Source organism: Macaca thibetana, chromosome 4 (genome assembly GCF_024542745.1).
Source record: "Macaca thibetana thibetana isolate TM-01 chromosome 4, ASM2454274v1, whole genome shotgun sequence".
NCBI classification, from domain to species: Eukaryota; Metazoa; Chordata; class Mammalia; order Primates; family Cercopithecidae; genus Macaca; species Macaca thibetana.
The window spans coordinates 3,889,450-3,916,941 of NC_065581.1; the positions used below are offsets into that span (position 1 = coordinate 3,889,450).

At 40.2% G+C, this 27,492-nt stretch overlaps 1 protein-coding gene across 8 annotated transcripts in view; it reads left to right on the top strand.

The window, feature by feature from the left end:
* Positions 1 to 27,492, top strand: part of PRPF4B (pre-mRNA processing factor 4B) — a 908,191-nt gene that overhangs the window by 849,188 nt on the left and 31,511 nt on the right. For 7 of the 8 annotated variants that reach the window (XR_007724930.1, XR_007724929.1, XR_007724931.1 and 4 more), the window contains exons 1-2: positions 15,147 to 15,326; positions 25,362 to 26,558. Coding sequence is in view for 1 of the 8 variants with exons in the window: in XM_050787193.1 (XP_050643150.1) it covers positions 15,286 to 15,326; positions 25,362 to 26,558 (1,238 nt within the window). In the remaining 7 variants the exon portion in view is untranslated. Of the gene's footprint in view, positions 1 to 15,146; positions 15,327 to 25,361; positions 26,559 to 27,492 lie in introns of those variants that run through there. The other variant, XM_050787193.1, reaches the window with a different exon arrangement.

Consider the following 27,492-nt stretch of genomic DNA (forward strand, 5'->3'; position numbering starts at 1 on the left):
AAATGATACAGAAGAATAAACAAAATTAACTTTATTTGTAGATGATATGATTTTTGTAGAAAACCAAAAATGTACAATTTATTAGAAATGAGAATTTAAGAAAGTGAATATAAAATTATTGTCAAATGCATTTCTTTATACTAATGACAAATACCTGAAAATGTAGTTAAAAAGAAGACAGCATTTTCAATCATCTTAGAGAATACCAAGTACCTAGGAGTAAATATAATAACAAATATGCAAGATCTCTAAGTGAAAACTACAAAAAGACATTAGGAGACATTAAAAAAAGACCTGAATAAATGGAGAAATATACCATGTTTGTGCACAAGAGGATTCAATATTGTAATTAGTTGACCTATAGATTTAACATAATTACAATCAAAATTCCAACAGATCTTTTTCATGCATGATGTAAAGCTAATTCTTTAAAAAAGCATGAACAATAAGGATTTTTTTTAAAGCCAGGAAATTTCTGAAGACACTAGAAGAAGTTGCCCTATCAGATATAAAGACCTACTATGAAGCTGTGGTAATTAAGGCTTAATAAAACAAATTGGACAAATCAACTGAATTAAATAGGAAACCACAACAGACCCACACATCGATGGGACTTTGGCTATGCTGGAAGAAACACATGATATTGATGGGAAAATTAGGAACTATTCAATAAGTGGAGGTGAAAAAAATGATTATACATTTAGTTAAAGGTGAAAATTAGAGTTCTGTCTCATACAAGATAAAAGATCCAAATCCAAATGTATTAAAAACTGTAATGCCAAAAACAAAACGTAAAGTCTTTTAGTAGAAAGCACACATGAAAATATTTTAGACTAATGGAAGAATTTTAAAAATTTAAACAATACATGAAAAGCACTAACTACAAAACACAAATGATATACATTGACTTTTAAAATAAAAAATTTTTTGGCTGGGATGGCGGCTCACGCCTGTAATCCCAGCACTTTGGGAGGCCAAAGGAGCAGATCACAAGGTCAGGAGTTTGAGACCAGCCTGGTCAACATGGTGAAATCCCATCTCTACTAAAAATACAAAAAATGAGCCAGGCATGGTGGCCCATGCCTGTAATCCCAGCTACTCGGGAGGCTAAGGCAGGAGAACTGCTTGAACCAAGGAGGTGTAGGTTGCAGTGAGCCAAGATCGTGCCATTGAACTCCAGCCTGGGTGACAGAGCAAGGCTGTGTCTCTGGAAAAAAAAAAAATTAAAAATTTTTTGTTCATCAAAATGTATTTTCAGGCCAGGCTTGGTGGCTCATGCCTGTAATTCCAACACTTTGGGAGGCCGAGGCGGGTGGATCACCTGAGGTCGGGAGTTTGAGACCACCAGGGCAACATAGTGAAGTCCCGTCTCTATTAAAAATACAAAAATTAGCCAGGCATGGTGGCAGGCCCCTGTAATCCCAGCTAGTCAGGAGGCTGAGGCATGAGAATTGCCTGAACCTGGGAGGCAGAGGTTGCAGTGAGCCAAAATCGTGCCACTGCACTCCGGCCTGGGCAACACAGCCAGGCTGTCTTGTGGGGTGGGGAAACAATTTCAACACAGTGTATGTTTAATTGGTTTGATAAATTGTATGAACAAATAATTGGTCAGTACATAGATATGTATGTTAACTAAAAATGTAAGTAGCTACCGAAAGTAGTGACCTATATTTTTCTTTATGAGACTTTAGTAAGAGTTTAACTTAAATAAATAGAATATACCTAAGGCTGGTAGATGGTGGTTTTTCTAGCTCCACCTTTTAACTGTTCTTAGCCTCTTCAGGACACAAATTTTATTTTGTTTATGAAAACCATGTGAAGTGGCATTGTTGTTATCCCTTGCCCTCCTTGCTCAGAAAGACTGAGTAGTCCTTCTAGATCACGAAGTGAGTTAAGTTTTGCTTCCGGGATTTAAAGCCTGACAACTGACCGGAGGGCCAAGACCTAATCACTAGGCTATCACAGATACCACAGTCCATGGGAGATAATCTATATACTAAAAACCGCATCAGACCACATAACAGACAGGCTAGACACTAAGTAAAATTGTAACCGTGCCCTCTGTTTGCCCTTACTCTTAGAAGATTTCTATTAAGTTTGCAATATGAGGCAATCTCTGCTATGACTTCATGATAAGGAAAAAATCATGCTGGTCCTTTGCTGCCCTCTTATGGAAGATGTACATAGATATACAAAAAAGTCAGTAACTGCAGTCTAACCTTGCCACCATAACTAAACTATTTCAGGTGTACCTAGCTTTACCTGATAGATAAGATTCTAGAACAATGCAACTGGTACATAAGAGGTACTCAATGAATGTGTGGAACTGAAATGAAAGCTTTCTCTCTCTTTGATATGCACCAAGAGCTTGATCTTCTGAAAATCCTATGATAAATTATTTAAATGACGAATCACCCTCCAATTGTTGTGGTATACAGATCTGTAGATAGATTTATTTAAAATTATAAAATGTTATCATGTAGCCAATTTATCCACAATAAAGGTATGAATAAAATAATAATCTAAAAATGTCAGTTTAATCACTTGTTTGAAGCACCTTTGTCTCTTTTTAAGGCCAAAATCTGACAAATAATCTAAGTGAATGGTTTGCGTTTCTTCTAATTTCTTGCTCTTTATTTAATCTGTTTGTTGTGACCATAATTTCTCTCAGGAGAGACTAAGTGTCTTGAACTCTGAGGCAGGCCTAAACAACTCAAAACAAACCCTATGAAGAGCAATACTCCAAGTTTTAATGCAGGTAAATCGTTCTCTCCCTATCCACGGCAGTTTTGACAAGGCTGTGAACGATTAAACACTAAAACTGATAATCTTATGAAGTCAAAACAGTGAGTGATTTTTGCAGCTGAACAGCAATGATAGTTATTTCACTAAGTCATGGATGGTCTGACATGGATGAGCTTATGCAAGAGGAATTCTCCAGGCTCTCTACAAGAATGGAATGTTTAGATCCTTAGAATTAGACCTCACCTGGCTCTCTTCACCAGTACAAAAGGCTATGTACATCACTGAGACGTGTGATATATATCATTCCTAAATATTGGGTAGCTATCACAATTTTTAAAAAAAGTATCAAAAAATATTGCCTAGATCCCCCAGTAGCTTTATCACAGAACATGCTAATTCTTCAAAGGCTTTACTAATTCATGTCTTCCTCCCTGTGTTCCATATTACACTAGTTCAGGTTCTTATAATTTTACGTTCATTCATCAAACACTATTTCTTGAGCACCTATTATTATGTGTAAGCACTGTGTTAGCAGGTAGGCCAGAGTGACAAACAAAACAGACATGGTCTAATCTCACAGAGTTTATAGTCTAATAAGAAAACAAACAAACAGGCTGGGTGCGGTGGCTCACGCCTGTAATCTCAGCACCTTGGGAGGCCGAGGCGGGCAGATCACCTGAGGTCGGGAGTTTGCGACCAGCCTGACCAACATGGAGAAACCCTGTCTCTACTAAAAATACAAAATTAGCTGGGGTGGTGGCGCATGCCTGTAATTCCAGCTACTTGGGAGGCTGAGGCAGGAGAATCGCTTGAACCTGGAATGTGGAGGTTGTGGTGAGCCGATATTGCGCCATTGCACTGCAGCCTGGCAACAGAGTGAAACTGCATCTCAAACAAAACAAAACAAAACAAAACAAAACACATAGGAAAGAAAGAGAAACAGACACCAAACAAACAGGCAAATAAATATACTGACAAACAGTCCAACAAGGTTTTATCAGGGAAAATAACAGGCTCCTTTAAGAAAGTTATAGAAAAAAACAGGTCCTAATTTATATAGGGACCAGAGGGAAAGCTGTTATTTAGATACGGGCTATCTGTGGGACTGACATTTAAGCCAACACTTGAAAAATAAGTCATGGTGATCAAGAGGAAGAGTGAGAACAGAGAAATTCAGGCAGCAGAAATATCAAAAACCCTAAGCTTTAATGTAGGAAAAAGCATTGCATGTTTTAGGATTAACATGAGGGCCAGTGTGGCTGAAAGTCTAAACTGAAAAATAGGTGAGGCTTAAATTATCCAGGCTTTACAGGCCATATTAAGAAGTTTGACTTTTATTTGATTTTTATTCCAAGTAATACAGTACCAAGTATATGATTTCCCAGTAAGTATTTTGGAAATTATTTTATTCATCATTTGGAAAATACAATCCTAAGAACAGATCTGCATTATATAAAGATAGTATGTATTCTAGAATTCTGAATCCTTTTTTAAAAAATTATTTTTATGTATTTATTTTTGACACAGGTCTCACTCTGTCACCCAGGCTGGGGTGCAGTGATGCAATCACAGCTTACTCCTGGGCTCAAGTGATCCTCCCACCTCAGCCTCCTAAGTAGCTGGGACTATAGGCATGCTTCACCATGCCCAAATTCTGAATCCTTTACTGGAATCTCACCTTTCATCCAGTCACAAGGACCCCCCCCCCGGGCTTCAATACTGCACTTGTCCCACTTCCTGACCTGAAGACACACCTAGCAATACCACTTCCTCTCCTACAGTAAGGCTAGCACTTTCTGGGGCCCAAACCTAGCCTAGTTATGACACCTAAACACAAACTAAGCCACAAGTTATATATCCAGTCATAGCCAGTACCAAGGAGCCCTGGACCCTTTCTAATCCTTCCTATGTCAATGGCTAACCAAAGACCAATTTCATCAAAGAAGTTTTATAACATGATTTACTAATTAAGACATAACAAAGAATAAACCTGTTTTTGAAAGCAAATTCTAAAAGTGAAATTTGCAACTATATGGATATTGTTAGCAAAAATATGTCTATACTACATTTGTCCCATTTTAAAAATTGAATATGCATTTATTTAGAAAATATCTTGGCCAGGCACGGTGGCTCACGCCTGTAATCCCAGCACTATAAGAGGCCGAGGCAGGCAGATCATGAGGTAAGGAGATCAAGACCATCCTGACCAACATGGGGAAACCCTGTCTCTACTAAAAATACAAAAAATTAGCCGGGCGTGGTGGTGGACGCCTGTAGTCCCAGCTACTTGGGAGGCTGAGGCAGGAGAATGGCGTGAATCCAGGAGGCGGAGCTTGCAGTGAGCCGAGATCATGCCACTGCACTCCAGCCTGGGTGACAGAGCAAGACTCCGTCTCAAAAAAAAAAAAAGAAAAAAGAAAGAAACTATCTCCTAAATACAAACTGTATCCTAGACATATTTTCAAAATGCAGAAGCACACAATAGAAATTAAAGTTATTTTTCGTTAAAAATTGAAATTTATATTAGCAAATAATAGGTTTATTATTGATATTTTAAATGAATTAATAAAAATTTTTACATTTCTCAATGTTAATAGATTACAACAAGTATTAGTAGGTATTATCTTCACAAATAAAAGCTCTTCAATCATTTTTAAGGCCATAAAGGGGTCCTCAGACCAAAGTGTTTGAGAACCACTGTCACTGGTTCAGGAAGAGACTAAAAACAGGAAAGAAAGTTAGGAAGATGGTTTTGTAGGCATGCTTGCCCGTTTTAGTATACCTATAAAGGGAATGAATCACATTTGAGACAACATGAATTAAGGACATTAACATTCCTAAATATTAATAGCTAAAGATTTGTGGTATCTCTCTTATTATATATTCAAAATAAAACATTAAGCCATAGAACAAATGTGAAGAAACGCAACATATCTCTAAGATTTTCTGATTTCAATGATCTTTTTGAAATATCAAATAACACAACCTTCCACCCACGCCATACGTTTTTAGATTCTCTTGTTTTGATGATACCCAAAACATGTGCTCATTGTAAATACTGGGCAAACGGGCTCCTTGCAACTCTAAGTGACATCCATTAACCAGCACCAGCATCCCACGGGAACTTGCTGGAATTGCAAAAGGGAAGACCTCACCCCAGACCTACTAAATCAGAATCCACATTTTAGCAAGATTCCCTAGATGATTTTGTATACGGTGGACTTTGAGAAACACTGGACTAACTAATACAGTCGTTTAGGAATTTGTTATTGATAAATGTTAGATCCATAGAAAAGAAAGTTTAAAGGACTTACAGGATAGATGGTGATGATAAAGTTATGAAATTACCCTTTGATACTGTATTCAATTCTCTGGCACATGAAATTGATATTTTGTGATACACATAGTAAAATTCTCCAGCTTTCACAGAATGTATAAAACATAATAAATAGATTTCCAGGATCTATGTAATGAATTTTTAGAATCCATGCTTATGTTATTAACTATGTTAAAAATTCATTAGAGAACCTTTGCTTCCTGCTATATGGAATAGCAGGAACCAGACTTAACCTGCTTAATAAACAGAAAACTAGACAAAATATAAAATCAACTGTGTCAGATGCTGGACAACAGATAGCACAGAACTATGATCCCTAGGAGTAGAGAAGCAAATGAAGAGAGCCCTAAAACTACTACAGCTTTTGGCCTGAATGCCATTACAAACTGCAGAAGAGGCAAGAGAATTTCAAGTAGATCACAGTAGTGCAGATAAATTGAGGTATTTAGAGGTCAGTCTTCTGAGAGTCTGAAGTAACTGAAAGTTGCAGGGCAGGGGCCTGGAGAGGTGGGAGACAGACAGAAAAAATGTGAACAGGGGTGTGATTTTACATGAGGCTGCAAAAAGAAGAATTATGTGACTATGAGCTGGATGGTTCCAGTACTGCACATATAACTGAATGTGACAAGCACAGACAAGGATGCCCACACTTATCACTTATATTCAACATAGTACTAGAAATCCTAGCCACAGCAATTAGGCAAGGAAAAGAAATAAAAGGCATCCAAATCAGAAAGGAAGAAGTAAAATTGTCTCTGCAGGTGACATGATCTTATATACAGAAAACCCTAAATACGCCACTAAAAACTGTTAGAATGAATAAATGAATCCAGTAACATTTCAGCATACAAAATCAACATATAAAAATCAGTTACACTTCACCAACAGTGAAGTATCCAAGAAAGAAATTAAGAAAGCAATCCCATTTACAATAGCATCAAAAGGAATAAAATACTTAGGAATCTAAGTTTTACCAAGGAGGGGAAAGACGTGTACACTAAAAGCTATAATACATATATGAAAGAACTGGAGATGACACAAATAAATGGAAAACTATCCCACGTTCAGGATTAGAAGAATCATTATTGTCAAAACGTCTGCAATACACAAAGTAGTCTACAGATTCAATGCAATCTCTAGCAAAACTCCAATGACACTTTTCAAAGGGGGAAAAAAATCCTAACATCCATACAGAACCCAAAAGACCCATATCTAAAATGATCTTGAGCAAGAAGAACTAAGCTGGCAGCATCACACTTCTTTATTTCAAATTTTATTACAAAGCTACGGTAATCAAAACTGCATGGTACTGGCATAAAAGCAGACATATAGACCAATGGAACAGAATAGGAATCCCAGAAATAAATGCACATTTATGTGGTCAACTAATAATCAACAAAGGTGTCAAAAGCACACAATAAAGAAAGGACAGTCTCTTTAATAAATGGTGTTGAAAAAGCTAGATAACCACATGCCAAGAAATGAAATCGGGTCCTTATCTTACCCCATCCACAAAAGCCAATTCAAAATGGTTAAAAGAGGCCGGGCGCGGTGGCTCTTGCCTGTAATCCTCGTCCTTTGGGAGGCTGAGGCGGTGGATCATTTGAGGTCAGGAGTTCAAGACCAGCCTGGCCAACATGGTGAAACCCCATTTCTATTAAAAATACAAAAATTAGCTGGGTGCAGTGACCCGTGCCTGTAATCCCACCTACTCGGGAGGCTGAGGCATGAGAATCGCTTGAACCCAGGAAGTAGAGGTTGCAGTGAGCCAAGATCATACACCACCACACTCCAGCCTGGGCAACAGAGCGAGACTCTGTCTCAAAGAAAAAAAAAAAAGTGAAAAGACTTAAATGTAAGACATGAAACTATAAAACTGGAAGAAAACAGTGGAAAAGCTCCATGACATTAGTTTTGGCAATAATTTTTTTTGTTTTGTAAATGACACCAAAAGCACAGGCAACAAAAGCAAAAATAGGCAAATGGTACTAAATCAAACAAAAAAGCTCCTGCACAGCAAAGGAAACAACAAAATGAAAAGGCAATCCACAGAATGGGAGAAAATACTGAAAAACCTTGTGTCTAAAAAGGGGTTAATATCCAAAATATATAAGGAACTCATACAAAGAACTCATGGCTGTAATCCTAGCACTTCTGGGAGGCCAGAGCTGGAGGATCACTTGAGGCCAGGAGTTAGAGACCAGCCTGAGCAGCATAGTGAGACTCTGTCTCTATACAAAATTTAAAAATTAGCTGGATGTGGTGATGTGTGCCAATAGACCTTGTTACTCAGGAGGCTGATGTGCAGAAAATACAAAAATTAGCCAGGCCTGGTGGCATGCGCCTGTAGTTCCAGCTACTCAGGAGGTTGAGGTGGAAGGATCACTTTGAGTCCAGGAGTTTGAGGCTACAGTGAGATATATTCATGACACTGTACTCCAGCAGCCTGGGCAACAGAGCAAGACGCTGTTACCAAAAAAAAAAGAGAGAAAAAAGAAAATAAGCTTACTCCAGATAGTAATGAATCCACAAGAAAAAGAAACAAAAAACCTGAAATTATAAATAAGGTTACTACAACAAAAGCTACAAATATATACTTGGTTTCCTTTGTTCATTTTCTTTACATGATGTAAAAGTAATAATTGTAGTAATGTATTGTTGAGTTTGTAACAGCTATAAGATATAACATGTACAACAACAAAACCACAAAAAAAACCAGGGACATGGAATAAAAGTATATTGGAGTAATCTCACTGCAATTAAGTGAGTATAAATCCGAAGCTGATTCTAGTAAGTTAACCTATAATTGTACGGTAAGCCCTAGTGCACCACTAAGGTCTCTAAAAAGACTTAAGACTGAAAAAATCACTCAAGAAATTAAAATGCTACATTAGAAGATACTCACTCGATGCAAAACAAAGCAGTAAAGGAGAGACAGAGGAAAAGAAACAGACATAAGACATAAGGAAAACAAAAACAAGATGGCATACATAAATCCAACTATATCAACAACACTAACTGTGAATGACTTAACAATTGGATCAAAAGGCAGAAATTATCAGATTAAGAAAAACAAGATCCGGCCAGGCGCAGTGGCTCATGCCTGTAATCCAAGCACTGTGGGAGGCCGAGGCAGGCGGACCACAAGATCAGGAGTTTGGGACCAGCCTGGCCAACATGGTGATACCCCGTATCTACTAAAAATACAAAAATCAGCTGGGCGTGGTGGCGGGCGCCTGTAATCCCAGCTACTGGGGAGGCTGAGGTGGGAGAATCGTCTGAACCCGGGAGGTGGAGGTTGCAGTGAGCCAAGATCACGCCATTGTACTCCAGCCTAGGCAGCAGGGTGAACTCTGTCTCAAAAAACAAAAACAAAAACAAGATCCAACTATATAAAGTCTACAGGAGAAACATTTTGGATTCAATGGTGCGAAGCATGTAAATAGCAATCACTTGAGAACTGAAATAGCTACATTAATATCAGATAAAATAGACTTTAAAACAATGCTACTAGAGAAAAAGAGAAACACTTTCTAATGATAAAAGGATAAACCCATAAAGAAGATATAAATTTACAAGGATACATGCGCCTAGTAACAGAGAATATATGCAGCAAAAACTGACAGAAATGAAGGGACAAATTGATACCTCAAGAATAGAAGATGAAGTCTTTAATACTCCTGTTCCAGTTAGTTAGACTCCACAACAGGTAACATGACTGAAACAGAACTCTGTTTAGTTTCCCCCCACCTGCAGTCTCTATCTTGGTAAGCAGCAGCTGTATCTGTTTAATTGCCCAAACCAAAATTCTTTAAGTCACTTTCTCTTGAATTCCACATCCCATTAGTGCATCTTATAACCTCTCCCTTCCAAATATATCCAGAACCCAATCATTTTTCCCTACTCACACCCTGATCTAAACTACCATCATCTCTCACAGAGATTACTTAAATACTCTCCTAATTGGATTCCATCTTCCTCCCCTGGTCTCTTACAGTCTATCTCCATACTGCAGCCAAATGAACCTTCGTTTAAAACAAATCAGGTCACTCCTCAATCCTGAACTTACTCTGTCCAGTAAACTTTCCTTTCAAAATAATTTTTATTTTTATTTTATAGAGATGGGGTCTCCCTGTGTTGCCCAGGCTGGCTCGAACTCCGGGGCTCAAGGGATCCTTCCACCTCAGCCTCCCAAAGTGACAGAATTACAGGCCCGAGCCACTATGCCCAACCTGCCCAGTACACTTTTAATGAAATCTGAATCCTACAAACTCCCTTTCCTGCATTACTTCCTACTCCCTTAATCACCCCACTCTCATCGCACTGGCCTCTGCCATTTTCAGCAAGTTACTAAGCCCAATTTATAATATAATTCTATTTTTAAAAAACACTACAGGCCCAGCACAGTGGCTCATGCCTGTAATCCCAGCACTTTGGGAGGCTGAGGAGAGTGGATCACGAGGTCAGGAGTTCGAGATCAGCCTGGCCAAGATGGTGAAACCTCGTCTCTACTAAAAATATAAAAATTAGCAGGGCGTGGCGGCGGGCGCCTGTAATTCCACCTACTCAGGAGGCTGACGCAGGAGAATTGCTTGAACCCGTGAGGTGGAGATTACAGTGAGCCGAGATCGCACCACTGCACTCTAGTCAGGGCGACAGAGCAAGACTCTGTTCCAATAAATAAATAAATAAAACCACTACATATATATGCATAAAAAAGATTGCCCAAAATGCGACTATTCACCTATGGTTAGCAGGATTATACATTTTAATTTTTTAAATGTTTCCCTATTGTGAAAAATTATTTCTAATTCATGTGTTACTTATAATAAAATATATGAAAAGCTGTGTATCAAACACACAATATATTGTATGAAATATATGAAAAGCTGTGTATCAAACACAGAATATATTGTATAAAATATATGAAAAGCTGTGTATCAAACCCCATACCCCTACTGTGGTATTTAAGTATATTCAAAATCTGGAAATAAATCATACATGTCACCAAAAAATCACAACAAAAGAAAATCTGCCTACAGTAATAGCATTTACTAACAAGACATCCTGCAGGCACTTTCCCTCATTATTTCATTTTACTGTAATAATTCTGGGCAATCAGAATCATTATCCCCATGTTACTGTGTAAAATGAGGCTCAAAAAAGTTAAATTGTTTGAAATTGCCCAGTAAGTTGTGACGCCCAGGTCTGCCTGACTTGAATGCTCACGTTCTAAATACTAATCTAGCCACTGCCTCATCATATAGTAGTTACATGCAATAGTGCAGTTGAAATAACCTAGACATACAATAACAAAGGAAAAAGGGTGTAGTTATAAAAATGCTTACTGAAACGAGAATTATGTATGTAAAAATTGGGGGACATGTTACATGAAAGAGTAAATATCACATTCTATACCTGAGTATAAGAATATTTGACATTTCACATGGAAAAAAGCCAAAATAAACCAGTATGTTCAAGTTGGTTCAGTATGGGTAATGGAACTCTGGGTGATTTTCATTGTTTTGCTTTATCCTTTGGTTTGCACCAAAATTGCTTCAATACTAACAACAACAAAAACAAACTACGTTCTCATAAAGTTTGTTTTATAACAAGGAAAATTCTGCCCAGTGTTCCAACCACCTCAAAGTTCCAAGTCCAGGTCTAAACCGGAGCCGTAAGTATTCTCTGAAAAGCGATCTACTCTTAATTGACATCTGGCGACTCTACATGGACCAAAGGATTCCTCCGCAGGATGCTATGATCTATTATTTGCTTGTAGCCTACGGAAGAATGAGCCTATTACGAGCTTATTGAGATTGATGATTGCACAGTGTAGCTTGAAAGGTCCAAAGTAATCAGTCTCAACGGGAGAAACAAAACTCAAAATTATTTTCCAAGTATTTCGAGAACATGTCCCTTATCTGGAAGTAATACTTAAAAGGAAGCAAGCAAAGACGGTAAGAGAAAGTCACAAAGGCAAGCTCGCGCCCGAAGCCTGCCTCGGGCCGGTACACTTGTGTGTGGCGTGGCGGCGGCGGCCGGGCGCCAGGCGCTGTGGTTTTCACGGTCGCGTCAGCAAGCAGGGCCGACCTCCGCTTTATCGGACAGCATCAACGCAGGATCCGGGGCGCGGCGGCGACAGGGCCCCGAGGCGGATGCCCGGGCCAGGACTCTGGCGCCTACTTACTCCTCCGCCAGCCCAGCGGCTCCGGAAAACGACCTCACAGGAATGGCGGCAAGAGCGCCGCTGCCAGCACGGGCTGAGGAGAGCGAGCCTGGGGCTCCGGGCCCAGGGATGAGACGCTCTGGCTGGGAGGCAAGGAGCACCGACACCGACGGATAGAAGCCGGTGGCCCTCAGCTCGAGCAGGCGGCTTCGGGGCGGGGACAGAAGGGACCAAGGCCCACCGCGGGCCACAGATTCTCCCGCACCTCCGCGATGCACCCCCACGATAACGCAAGTACGCATGCGCCTCCCCAGCTGCCGCTGGGAAGAGCGCGCTCCGAGAGCCCCGCCCCCTCCAAGGATTTCCGGGGAGGCGGGTGCCGCTACTGAGTTGCCCCTTTTGCTCCTCGGCTCAAAAGGCGCATGCCCGGGGCCGGTTTCCGTTGCAAAAGTTCCTGAATTTGGGGAGGAAGAGCAGCAAGATTGAAATATTGGGCATAAGTTTGTTGCTTCATAAACATTTGGTGAATGAATAAACGGATACGCCGATGTTTGCTTTAATTGTAACTCCCCCTTCCAAAGGTCTCAGTCTTTCAAAACTACAACAGTAATATAGTTTTAGGTGTGTCCTTGACAAATCTATTTCATTCCCCAGGTAGCACCTTGCAACTGAACTTGGTGAGAATTTTTTCAAGGAAATTTTTGCCAGCATCGATTTTTGAAACTTAGTTTTTACCATGCTCTTTAAAAAAAAGACTTGGTTTGTTCAAATACCAACTTTAGTCACAATCTGGCTTCAGCGCCTATTGTTCCGGCCCCATATATCCTTCCCCACTCTTAGGATGCTTCATCTCCACGTAAAGCATAACTGCAATATACATAGGGCAGAAGGAGACCTGGGAGATAATACTGTGGTTGTAGAAACTGAGACCAGCTTGAGCTCTCGACAACAAGAGATACAGCGAAAACAAGGCATTTATTTATAATAGGCTCCTGCAAACAAGGAAAAATAAGGCATTTTCCGATTGGAACGTAGTGCTCTACTACCGCTACTCAACAAACATTTGAATGCCAAAGAGTTGTGAGGGTGGGTGCTCTATAAGTGGATACTAAGCGAGGTTATATTCTTGTAGGAAGCAGCCTGATAAGAAAATAGCAGATTTTCGAGTCAGATTTTAGTTCAAAAATCAGCTTGGTACTTGGGAACTCAATCATCAAAAGCAAATTACCTTACCTCTTAGTGTCAGTTTGTTCATGTGTAAAACATGTTAATAGTACCTGATCCAATCTTTTGCTTCAAGTATATCACTGTTTCCAATATGAGATCTCTCACAGTTCTACTACATACACTGTTAATTTTAACATTATTTATTTAAAAATAGTTTACTAAGTTTATTTCATTTATTTACTTATTTTATTTGAGACGGAGTTTTTGCTTTTGTTGCCCAGGCTGGAGTGCAATGGCGCGATCTCGGCTCACTGAAACCTCCGCCTCCCGGGTTCAAGCGATTCTGTCTCAGCCTCCCGAGTAGCTGGAACTATAGGCGCCACCACGCCGGCTGATTTTTTGTATTTTTAGTAGAGACAGGGTTTCGCTATGTTGGCCAGGCTGGACTCGAACTCTTGAGCTCAGGCAATCCGCCCGCCTCGGCCTCCCAAAGTGCTAGAGGATTGCAGGCCTGAGCCACCGCGCCTGGCCCTAACATTTCAAAACGTTGGGAATTCAGGCAGCAAGAGACATTTTGTAAGAACATTTGAAACCCTTCTCCCCTGGAAATCAAGAGATATGTATGGAGCCTGAAGATTCCGAACTCAATTTTCTAGGACAAAGGCAAACTAAGATGATTACAAGAATGAAAGTGATCGTCACGCTGCTTCTAGGTTCCAAAGTATGGATATATATTTTTTTTAATGGAATCTTGCCCTGTTGCCCAGGCTGGAGCGCAGTGGCGTGATCTCAGTGCAACCTCCGCCTCTCGGGTTCAAGCGATTCTCAACTGCCTCAGCCTCCCGAGTAGCTGGAATTGATTATAGGCGCGCGCCACCACGCCCGGCTAAATTGTTTGTATTTTTAACAGAGACAGGGTTTCACCATGTTGGCCAGGCTAGTATCGAACTCCTGGCCTCAGGTGATCCGCCCACCTCGGCCTCCGAAGGTGCTGGGATTACAGGCGTGAGCCACAGCGCCAGGCCGAGAAATTTTTTTTAAAGAGGAATTAAAGAACCTAATTGGTAGTGAGAGCTCTCGAAGAGCCAGTAAATGTTTTCCCTACAATATTCCATTCTACCCCATTACTGCAGCGTCGTTATAGAAAAAAACAAAATCACATAAAGCAACTTGGGCCAAAAAACATTACACGTTCCAATTACGGAAACAACGAACTGAACGACTCCTGAATCATGTCACCCTTGAACTATGTAAAAGTTGAAAAGATGTGTCAAATACAGTAACAGTTCCACATTAAAAGATATTTACGTTCGAGGTACAACCCTAATTTACAGTATTTAAAAACGCCTTTCTACACCCTTTCCGGGGAAGCTAATGCCACTTCAGCTGAGCTATCTAGCGAGATGGTTAAGCATTTGCTGTGTCTCTTAACACCGACCAGGGAAAAATCATCAATTCGTTTGCCCGCGTTTATGAGAATTTTCACCCAACTTCCAGTCTCCATAGCCAATCAGTTCTTGGAACCGCATACCCGATGCCGACATCCCTCTCTTGTTGGCTCCCCTCGTCAGCAGGCTTCGATAACTAAACGTCCATTTCTAGCACTGACGAAAGAGCTCAAGCTTGACACGGCCCTCAATCCTCAGCAGCACCGCCCACCATGCTCCCGGAAGTTGCGACACTACGCCCTGCGCCAGTCCCGGGACGCAAGGTTTCATATCCGGATTCTTAGCGCGGACTCAGAACCCCGCTCTTCCCTACGCGGTCAGCACATGCGCGGCAGCTCTTTTCCTTCTTCTTCCACTTCCACCACCTTCCACCGTCCGGGAGTCGCCGCCACCGCCGCCGAGGAGTCAGGAAGTTCAAGATGGCCGCCGCGGAGACCCAGTCGCTGCGGGAGCAGACAGAGTAAGTAGTCTCTGTGAGTGGGCCAGAGGCTGGAGCCCGGGGACGGCCGAGTGGGAGCTGCACGGGCGGGCGGGAAAGTTCGGGCCTAACGGCGAGAGTCAAACTTTGCCTTTTCCGGCGCGATTCGTTGTCGGGTGAGAGGCATGGGGAGCAGGCGGCCTTCGAGCTTCCTTCTCCCAGAGGCCGCGGCTGCTGGGGTGAAGGCGGCCGCGGCCTGCAGCGCGTCGTTGCCCCGGGAGGCGTAGGCGCGAGCGGCCTCTACAGGTCCGGTGCGCGTGGCGGCAGTGAGGTCGCGCTTTCCCATTCCTCCCTTGGGGACCCATCTAAGCTCCCTGGCCGCGGCTCTTAGCGGCATCGGTGTTGGGGACACGAGGGTCAGTGGCAGCAGGCGGGGCAAGCCCAAGTCTTTTCTTCCTCTTGCGGTACCCCCAGTCGTCCTTTTACTGGTGTCAGTTTAGGACCTGAAAGCAGAGAGCGGAGGTGGTGGGGTCACACTCTCTGGCCATCCCAGAGCTAGTCTGTGGCTAGCAGAATACTTGATCTCGTCACCTTGTATTCTTTAGTCCAGCGGTCACCCAGTATTGTTTTGTTTTGTTTTGTTTTTTTGAGTGCCTGCCGGCAGCTTTTTTTTTTTACCAACTTGCAAACTTGAGGCAAAGTGAGATAGAGTCTTTGGTTTTGAGGCCTGGCATTTTTTTTTTTGTTTTTTTTGCTTGAGTTTATAACCCTTTAGGAGGACGAGGACGAGTGGAAGGAGTAGTGGGAATTGCTAGCTACTGCCAAACCACTTTATATCTATAATTAAGCTAATATAAGAATCCATGCGGCCAAATGAAAAATGAAAAAAAAAAAATACGTGTGTATGCTGCAAGGTTAACCATTGGTTAACTAAAAGCAGTATTTTGCTCTTCATGTCTATGTTAGGAAAACTCAAACAAGAACCATAATAGAGAGAATGGATTTTACGGCAATGTTCCTATAGCGACCGTTTTTTTTGCATCTGCACTGTCTCATCTGTTTCCAGCCATTTTAGAAAGAGGTATAGTCTCCCAGCAAGTTGTGACTGAGCGATAGGAGAAATCTTTGCCACCAGACAACCTGACACTTAATTGCTGTACGTCCAGTTTTGGGCTCTTCAATCATCTGCCTTACTCAGCTAGGCGGAAAAACGGAATTTTTAACTAAGGGCTTTTCAAAACTGCTGTATTATTTTTATAATTTGCCTTAGCAGAGAACAAATGGATTCTGAAGTTTTAAACTAGCTTTAACCTCTTACTGTTTCTCACCGAGTTCATTGTGTGGCACAGTTACAGTGTTTATGCCAATACAGTGCAGATCTCATGCTATGTGGTTACATTTTCTACTAATCTGAAAATTTCTGTAGTATTATGTCCATTTATTTGATTTTAGGGATGTTTGAGATTCATTTCGAGGAGTGGGTTAGTCATTTTATTCGCATACTGTTTTCAAATAATATTAGACTTAATAATTTAAAAAATACATATTCAGGCCTCTACTGTATGAATAACAGAGATAGTCTTTAATTTCCCTTCCCTTCCCCACAGAACACTTGGTGTAAATGGAATATTTGGTCTGTATATGTCTCACTTTCAGTAGTTTGAAAGTATTTAACAAAGACGAGAACCATTTGGTATGAAAGCAAACACTGTGCCTGGTGCTCACAGTGAGTCCTTGAATATAGCGTCTACAGCAGTTCTTTAGAGAACACTGAGTAGTTTACAGTTATATGGAATCTATTCAAAATAGAAAATTTAGAAAGAATAAATATAAAAAGTAGCTTTTAAGCTTCCTGAAGGCTTTAATTCTTTTAACAACCCTATAGAGGTAGATGCTTTTATTTTCCTGTTTTAAAGATGATGAAACTGAAACACAGAGAAATTGAGTAACTTGCTCAAGGTCACCCTAAGTGGCACACCCATTTAAACTCAGGCAGTCTGGTTCTAAAGCCCTGCTGCTAACTATTGAACTGTCTGGCCTCCCACTGTACAATGTGGCTTCTTTTTAAATTGCTTTTCAAGTATGAAATTATTTTTATTTTTTCCACTGTCCCAGAAAGATCCATTTTTTGATGTGATGTGTCTAATTTATTGAGACCTAATTTCTCAAACCTGATTTGGCAAAGCAGGGACCAGAGGGAAGGTTTTAAGACTAGTTAGTCTTTTGGACCCATTCTGATTTTTATATCTACATTAATTCTTTTTATTCATTTTATTTATTTTTGAAACATGAGCTCTTGTCACCCAGGCTGGAGTACAGTGACACTATCATGGCTCACTGTAGCCTCAACCTCAAGTGATCCTCCTACCCCAGCCTCCGGAGTAGCTGGGACCACAGGTATGCAACACCACGCCCAACTAATTTTTTTTTTTTTTTTTTTTGAGACAGAGTCTCACTTTGTCTCCAGGCTAGATTGCAATGGTATGATATTGGCTCACTGAAACCTTGGACTCTGGTTCAAGCAATTCTCCTGCCGCAGCCTCCCGAGTAGCTGGGATTACAGGCATGTACCAACACGCCCTGCTAATTTTTGTATTTTTAGCAGAGACAGGGTTTCACCTTGTTGGCCAGGATGGTCTCAATCTCCTGACTGCGTGATCCACCCGCCTCAGCCTCCCAAAGCTCTGGGATTACAGGCGTGAGCTACCGTGCCCGGCCATGCCTAGCTAATTTTTAAATATTTTTGTAGAGGCAGAGTCTTCCCATGTTGCCCAGGCTGTTCTTGAACTACTGGGCTCAAGTGCTGCAGGTACTAGGGAGTCTGAGGCAGGAGGATCATTTGAGCCTAGGAGTTTGAATCCAGCCCAGGCAACATAGCCAGACCCAGTTTCTTAAAAGATGTATACATTTTAACTTGTCGGAGAAATAGGCTTAATTACTTTCCTGGTAAAGTAGCAGTGGCGTTCACTTTGCTCATCACTAAAAAAAATTTGTAAAGAACTGTCTAGCTTAAAAACGGCTTTATTCGTACACAAATTTAAATCAATCAGTTCTCTGTGTCTCTATATTTTGAATGCCTACCAAATAAATTCACTAAGACTATTATTCTTTGGAAAAAAATGTGAAAGAGGAAGTTAAAATAACACTGGTGGTTGGTGATTGGTGACTATTTTATTTTATTTTATTTTATTGTATTTGTTTGAGACCGAGCCTCTGTTGCCCAGGCTGGAGTGCAGTAGCACGATCTCGGCTCACTACAACTGCTGCCTCCCGGGTTCAAGTGGTTCTCCTGTCCCTGTCTTCTGAGTGGCTGCGATTACAGGCGTGTAATTACAGGCAGAAATCACCGCCACGCCCTGCTAAGTTTTGTATTTTTAGTAGAGACAGGATTTCATCATGTTGGCCAGGCTGGTCTCGAACGCCTGACCTCAGGTGATCCGTCAGTCTCGGCCTCACAAAGTGTTGGGATTACAGGTGTGAGCCTCTGCACCTGACTGTGACTATATTATTTTAAAGGCGTTCCATGATTTTCATTCATTGTTCTGGATGCCTCAAGACTTGACTTTTTTAAAAGGTAAAACTTAATAAAGCAAATATACAAATACTGTTAAGTACCCCCATGTTATGTGCACTTCTCATTCACCTTTGCTTCCAAATAATGTGATCCGAAGAAAGTATCCACTCAATAGGTTCTCAATAAATATTTATTTTGTGATAAACCTCTTGTGACCAAGTTGGTATACACATCCACTTGGCTAAATGTGGGATGTTAAATTGTAAAATGGTAATGTTAAAGCGTAAATTTATATAAATGAAATGTATATGGCCTATATTTATTGTCAGTATAAACTATCCAAGATACTATCCATTAGGTATCTTAACAGGAAAACTTTTTCTTGAGCTTTATAAGAAAGTCATTGATAATAAACCTAATTTAGCTATTTTAGCACAAGCCCATTGTATGTAATACATTATGCCATTGACTCAATCTTTCAAGTTTCCCAGATTGACCTGGTCAGACTGTAGTTGTTACTTTTAGTGACATTTGCATTGAGAGATGAGCTGAGACTGGTAAAGATCCATTGTATGCCTAGCCCCTGTAAAGAAAACGCTATAATTAAGGTTAACCTAATTGTACCAAGCTGGTAACATTTTTAGCAGGAACCTACTCATTATTTCTTGAGATAATACTCATTAATTTACAATGGAAACTAGTCACTCATGGAAATGACCCTTCTACAGTGATACTGGTCATCAGGATGTATGTCTGATTCCCAGAAGCTCTAGGAGCTAGATTTTTTTTTTTTTTTTTTTTTTTTTTGATAGAAGTTGATTCCTCTATGGGTAAACTCTTGAGAATTTTTAGTGAAACTCCTAAGATTTTTGTAACTTGTTAGCATTAGAAAAGATAAGGATTCAAAAAACTGATTTTCCTTTGGGAGGGGTTGATGAGATATAAGTAATTTTGAATATCACTCATTCAAAAATAGGTGTGTGCTATGTGTGTGCACTGTGTGAGGCACTGGAGATAAAACTGAGCAAAGCAAAATCTTAACTTTCAAGTTCTAAGAGTCTGTAATAGATAATGTAAACCATCTTTAAGCAACTTCTATATGTTTTTTGTTTGTTTGTTTTTGAGACAGAGTTTTGCTCTTGTTGCCCAGGCTGCAGTGCAATGGCGTGATCTCAGCTCACCACAACCTCTGCCTCCCAGGTTCAAACAATTCTCCTGCCTCAGCCTCCCGAGTAGCTGGGATTACAGGCATGCGCCACCATGCCTAGCTAATTTTTTTGTATTTTTAGTAGAGATGGGGTTTCTCCATGTTGGTCAGGCTGGTCTTGAGCTTTGGACCTCAGATGATCCCCCTACCTCAGCCTCCCAAAGTGCTAGGATTACAGGTGTGAGCCACTGTGCCCAGCTTTTTTTGTTTGTTTGTTTGTTTGTTTTTTGAGATGGAGTCTTGTTCGCCACCCAGGCTAGAGTGCAGTGGCACAATCTTGAGTCACTGCTGCCTTCGCCTCCCAGGTTCAAGCACTTCTCCTGCCTCAGCCTCCGGAATAGCTGGGATTACAGGCATCCGCCATTATACCTGGTTAGTTTTTTGTATTTTTGTAGAGACAGTTTCACCATGTTGGCCAGGCTGGTCTTGAACTCCTGACCTCAAGTGATCTGCCTGCTTCAGCCTCCCAAAGTTCTGGGTTTATAGGTGTGAGCCACTGTGCCTGACCTTATGTTATTCTAAATATATAATTGACACAAACAATACTTACTGAGCACCTGCTATAGATTAGATAATCTAGGCCCTTAGACACAGAACAGTGAACTAAAATGAAAATTCTGCTCATAGAGTGCTTACAATATGATAGGGAGAGACAAACAATAATTATATTAGTGGTAACAGTTGCTTTGGAGAAAAATGTTAAGCACAGAAGGAGAGTATGTGTGCAGTGGGGTGGTTTTGCATTTAAAATAGATTGATCAGGAAAACTTGTTTGAGAAAGTGACGTTTAAGCAAAGACCTAAGGTAGGCAAAGGTAGCCAGGAATGCATGTATCTGGGGAAAGCGTTCCTGGCAGGAGAAACAGGTACCACGTACCTGAGATGTGAGTATGCCTATTGAAGGAGCATGGTGTGGCTGGAGCAGGGTGACCGTGGGAGAAGAGTGTTAGGTTTAGAGTGTTGGGGATTTTGGGGCTGTAAGTATAGGACCTTTTGCTCTGAATGAGGTAGAAAGCAATAAAGTTTCACAAAGAATAGTGACATAATCTGACTTCTAAAGCATCTTAATCAAATGGAAGATCTTTTGACTGACTTGGAATACTGGCCTTCTCACTGGTTTGTTGTATGTGTGACCTTAGGCAAGTCCCTTGAACCTCAGAAGTCTCAAATGGGGAGAAATTTCTTGAACACCTAGTGTGACAGCCTTTTATACTATGAACTCCTTTAATTTTCGTAAGCCCTATGATTTGTCAGTACTATTTCCCCATGTTTTACAGTTGAGGAAACTGAGGCACAGAAGAGCAACTTGCCTAAGGTTACAATAGCTTTGTCATGTTGGAGGCAGCATTTAAACCAGGTACTTTGACTCCAGAATCTATGCTCTTTGATGCTGTTCCTTAAAATAACATTCTTATTAGCAGCCCTTTCAGCTCCACAGGATTTTTGTAAATAAATATATTTATCTAGCATCTATACAATAATAATAGCTTATTTGGGGGTGGAGGGGACTTGGTCTGTGCTAGGCACTGTCATAAGCATTTAGCATCTATTCACTGTGTAAACTTCATAACACCTTTTCAGGTAGGTACTATTATTTTCTCCATCATGTAGATGAGATGCCTGAGGATCACTTGCCAAGACCGCACAACTAGTAAGTAATGGAACTGGGGTTTGAACCCAGGCAGTCTGGCTCCAGAGACGCTTAACCACTCGACTATCCTTTATCTTGAGGACAGTCTTGAGTTAAAACTCAAAACTTTAGGTAATTTTGAATTTGAGCTTAGTGACTAGAATTTTGTACTTTGGGCACTAGATTTTATATGCCTAAAGGTAATTCTCAATCTTTAAAGACTCTCCTACCTTCATAACTTGAATTAGCCTAAATTTTTCTCAGACTTTTCCCCCTGTAAGTCAAGGTTCAGGAAAAAGAGACCTTCTGGATTATGGGATGAGAGATTTCTGGGGGAAAAGGATGAGAATATAGCCTGTATAAAGAACAAAGGTAAAATGCGTTGGAATCTTTTTTACTGAAATCTGTGTGACTTCTTTCCCTTCCATAATAAAGCAATGATGGTGTTTTGTTTTTTTGTTTTTGAGATGGGGTCTTCCTTTGTTGCCCAGGCTGGAGTGCAGTGGCGTGGTTATGACTTACTGCAGCCTTTTACTCCTGGGCTCAAGTGCTACCCTCCTAGATTCAAGTGATCCTACCTCAGCCTTTTGAGTAGCTGGGACTATAAGCACATGCTACCACACCCAGTTAATTTAAATTTTTTGGTAGAGATAGAGTCTCGCCGTGGTGCCTAGGTGGTCTTGAATTTTCCTGGGCTCAAGGAATCCTCCCACCTCAGCCTCCCAAAGTGTGGGGTTACAAATGTGAACCACTGCACATAGCCTGGTGTTGTTTTTTTAATACCAAGATACTGCACTTCTTCCAATTCTTTGAGAAAAATTAATGATCCAGAGAACACTACTTTATTTGTCCTGTGTCTTCTCATACTCCATTAGAGAGAAGTCAACCCAAATTAAAACCTGACTTTCACCAGAGAACGTAGCTTCTCCTGCACATCTCTTAAATACCTTTTCCTGCCAGAAATGGAAGTTGGCAATGTGACATCCAAAAATCAAAGTTCTTTGAGTATGATACCCTGTAGTGGCTGTGTGTTTTTCACTCCCCCTCATTGCTGTCAACTAATTAATAACTTCTCAGTCATACCACCATTCTCTCTGTCCCCCACCCCTTCTCCCAGCAAGTTTGTTCAAGACTGTGAGACCTGGCTAGACAACCTACTTTTGCAGTTCGTGGACCTCTGTGACTCCAGTGAACCTTTAATTCTCTCTCAACCACCCACTCCTAGAATCATATACTATTTTGTCATCTCCTAGACTTTGTCTACTTGGAATCTTTTTTTTTTTTTTTAAGAGATGGAAAGTTCTCTCTGTTGCCCAGGCTGGAGTGCAATGGTACAATCATAGGTCATTGCAGCTGCAAACTCCTGGGCTCAAGTGGTGTTCCACCTCAGCCTCCTGAGTAGCTGGGACTACGGTTGTGCACCACCGCGCCTGGCTCCACTTGGAATCTTAACCTCAATGCCTTTCACAACACTGATCTACTTGAAGTTTGCTATATATGCCTTTCCTCACCGTCTTTCTCTATCTGAAATGCCCCTTTTTCCCTTCTTGTTAATTTCTTACTCATTCTCTAGGGCAGTGTTACTCAACGTGTTTTTTGTTGTTGTTGTTGTTGTTTAAGACAGGGTCTTGCTCTGTCGCCCAGGCTGGAGTGCAGTGGCGCCATCATGGCTCGTTGCAGCCTTGACCTCCCAGGCTCAAGTAATCCTCCCACCTCAGCCCTCTGAGTAGCTGGGACTACAGGTTCGCGCTGCCACACCTAGCTCATGTTTTTGATTTTTAGTAGAGATGAGGTCTCACTATGTTGCCCAGGCTTGTCTTGAACTCCTGGGTTCAAGTGATTCTCCCACCTTGGCCTTCCATAGTGCTGGGATTACAGACCTGAGCCATTGTGCCTGGGCTAACCTTTATTTTTTAATCCCTGTCCTTTCTCAGTAAATATTTCTTCTGTCCTCCGAAAGTCCCTGCTTAACAAATTGGTTTCTTTCTGTGATCTATAAAACGCTGTCCCTGACTGTTCTCAAAATGAGTTTAGGTGATCCTTCAGGGTTCCCATAATGCCCCTATTCGTGTCTTCATCATTGCACTTCTCCAGTATTTGATGGTTATATACCACCAGATATTAATTTCTTTGAGGGAGGCAAATCCTGGTTTTGGGTGCTGTGTCACCCAGGCTGGAATGTAATGGCATGATCTCGGCTCACTGCAACCTCTGCCTCCCAGGTTCAAGCGATTCTCCTGCCTCAGCCTCCTGAGTAGCTGGGATTACAGGCACGTGCCACTATGCCTGGCTAATTTTTGTATTTTTGGTAGAGACGGGGTTTCACCATGTTAGTCAGACTGGTCTTGAATTCCTGACCTCAGGTGATCCGCCCATCTCAGCTTCCCAAAGTGCTGGGATTACAGACAGGAGCCACTGCACCTGGCTTGTACATCTGTTTTCCTGCCACTTGGCTTAATGCTTACTTGTAGTTAGTGAGGTTTTTTCAAATGTTAAAGAGATTCTAAGTAGACTGATGAATTCTTAGGTTGAAAGGATAAACTTACTAAAAGTATAGGAGTATATAATATGAAGACCTGACAAAATAAACCATAGCTTCCTCCAAAAATAGTATGATGGCCTGAATCTAGATAATTTAAGGCCACTTTTGGTCTGATATTCTAGGATGATGGTTTATTATGGAGTAACTTTTAAAGAGACCGTTAAATAATGCTTTTGACCCAGTATTTAACCTGGGGTTATTAAACACCAAAGACTTGATAAAATAATTTAGAATCATAAACTCTTTAACTCAGCGTAAGCCAAACATTTAAGCACAGAATCCCCCACTTTATTATTTATTTCCAAAGCATCTGTTAACGTGAATGTATTTTGGGAAACTGAGTTCTCATTTGAAATTCAGAGAGATTAAATCACTTGCTGAATGAATATTGGGTTGAACTATATTAAATTGCTGATATTAGACTTGTTGACTTACAAAAGGCCCTTCCATGTGGTTCAACCGAATGTCATATGATTGCTTAGTGGCAACTACAAATCTAGAGTCCTAACTTCTGGTTTAGTTCTCTTTGAAGATTTAACTTTTGAGGATGTGTTTATACTGTCACCTTTATCAGTATCAGCTACCAGTGCACACTGATTGAGTGCTTATTTTGGGTATAGCTCAGTATTGGCTCTAGAGTTTTGTTTTGTTTTTAAGGTATAAGATGAAATCCGCTCAAAACAAGTGACCTGGTGGGTTTATTGTTTTATGTTTTATGAATTTCAAGTGGAGAAAGAGATTAATCTTCCAGTGTATGTTAATAGTTATTAGTCTAACTAAAAAAGAAAATGGGCCCTTTGGTTGTTAATGTGTGAGAAATGTTGGTTTAAAAATTAAGTTACTGAGTGGCTCCTTGAACTAAATCAATGTTAATGAGGTTTTGCTGTGCCTGGTTTTTCCCTTTTTCTCTAACCTGTAATTTTTAAGCTCGCTCCATTAGGGATTTCCTCTAATACTTCTGGTGAGTTCAACCATTAGAAACACAATAAAGTTGTGTCACTATCCAACTCAGTTCTTGCATAGACCTTCTTTGAAATAAAATGTGTGAAGCTGTTCTGAAAAAATTTTAGTGACTGACTTCATGTATTACATTGAGATGTATTTTCTCATTACTGTTATTTTGTTATAACTCTTTGAATACTTGATAAATGATATGATTTTAAAGTGTGTTTGATATATTTATAGGATGGAAGATGCTAATTCTGAAAAGAGTGTAAATGAAGAAAATGGAGAAGTATCAGAAGACCAGTCTCAAAATAAGCACAGTCGTCACAAAAAAAAGAAGCATAAACACAGAAGTAAACATAAGAAACATAAACATTCCTCAGAAGAAGACAAGGATAAAAAACATAAACATAAGCATAAACACAAGAAACACAAAAGAAAAGAGGTTATCGATGCTTCTGATAAAGAGGGTATGTCTCCAGCAAAAAGAACTAAACTTGATGATTTAGCTTTGCTAGAAGACTTGGAAAAACAGAGAGCCTTGATTAAGGCCGAACTTGATAATGAGTTAATGGAAGGAAAGGTCCAATCTGGTATGGGGCTCATTTTGCAAGGTTATGAGTCTGGCTCTGAAGAAGAGGGGGAGATTCATGAGAAGGCAAGAAATGGAAATAGGTCTAGTACTAGATCTTCAAGTACAAAGGGGAAACTTGAACTTGTGGACAATAAAAATACTACAAAAAAACGAAGTAAAAGCAGATCCAAAGAACGGACTAGACATAGGTCTGATAAAAAGAAAAGTAAGGGGGGTATTGAAATCGTTAAAGAGAAAACAACTAGGAGCAAGTCAAAGGAGAGAAAAAAATCTAAAAGCCCATCCAAAAGAAGTAAGTCTCAAGATCAAGCAAGGAAATCAAAATCCCCTATCCTTAGAAGGCGATCTCAAGAGAAAATTGGTAAGGCCAGATCTCCTACTGATGATAAGGTTAAAATTGAAGATAAAAGTAAATCAAAAGATAGGAAAAAATCCCCAATTGTAAATGAAAGTAGAAGTCGCGATCGATGTAAAAAATCCAGATCCCCAATTGATTTAAGAGGTAAATCCAAAGATGGAAGGTCACGGTCCAAAGAGAGAAAATCAAAACGGTCTGAAACTGATAAAGAAAAGAAGCCAATTAAATCTCCCTCTAAAGATGCTTCATCTGGGAAGGAAAATAGGTCACCCAGTAGAAGACCTGGTCGTAGTCCTAAAAGAAGAAGTTTGTCTCCAAAACCACGTGATAAATCAAGAAGAAGCAGGTCTCCACTTTTAAATGATAGAAGATCGAAGCAGAGCAAATCTCCCTCTCGAACACTGTCTCCTGGTAGAAGAGCCAAGAGCCGATCCTTAGAAAGAAAACGAAGAGAACCGGAGAGAAGACGACTTTCTTCTCCCAGGTAACGTTTACAAAATGTTAAAGCTTTTTACCAATGCATGAGATTTTACACGGAAAACTAGAACTTGTGGACAATTAAAAATGAAGTAGTAAGTAAAAATAAAAATAAGTGAAGTAGTGACGAGTTTCATAATTTTAAGTAATCCAGTCCATTAACCATGTTAATATTTGCACTTTTGTCAATGGGTATTGTAATTATAGGTGTTTAACAAATACTGAGCTTGATGATAGAATTGGGTTTTTTTTCACATTGTTGATTTAATACCTAGTTTGCTGAGGCACTCCTTTCAATCCATTTAATTTGGCTGATAAATCTTCATTGGGAGCGTGCAGAGAGAGGATTATTCATTGAACAGTAATAGGCTGAAACTTTTTGAAAAGGGGGAAAGGTAATCAGTTTAACAATTGTGTTCTGTTCATTTTCTTGTATTTGCATGAGTTTTAAATTTTAACAGTATAAATAAAAACCAATACCAACATTTTTTGGTCCCCAAGGTATAATTAAAATGGAAAATTTTGTAATACATATAATCTCATTGTTGACAAGTAGTCCTCTTAAGCTTAAGAAGAATAGTATAAAAAATTATTTTCTACTATTTGAATAATATATTGTCTTAGTTCTTATAAATCCTCATGTGATTATCTTAACTCATCAGGTGAAGGGGCTCTCATACCTAATTTATAAATGGAGAAATAGAATCAGAGAATTTATATAATTTACCTAGGATCATAGAACGGAAGTATTTGCAGGGAGGAGGAGTGTTTATACCACTTAAACTACTTTAGAAACTGATTTCTTAATATCTTTTATATTTAATATTTACATATTATGAAATTGCCAGCCAGGTTTTGCTTATTAAAAGAATATTGGCTTATACTGTGTAAGGATGTTATTAATTCCTAGCCATTTACTGTGTTCATATTAATATTTTCTG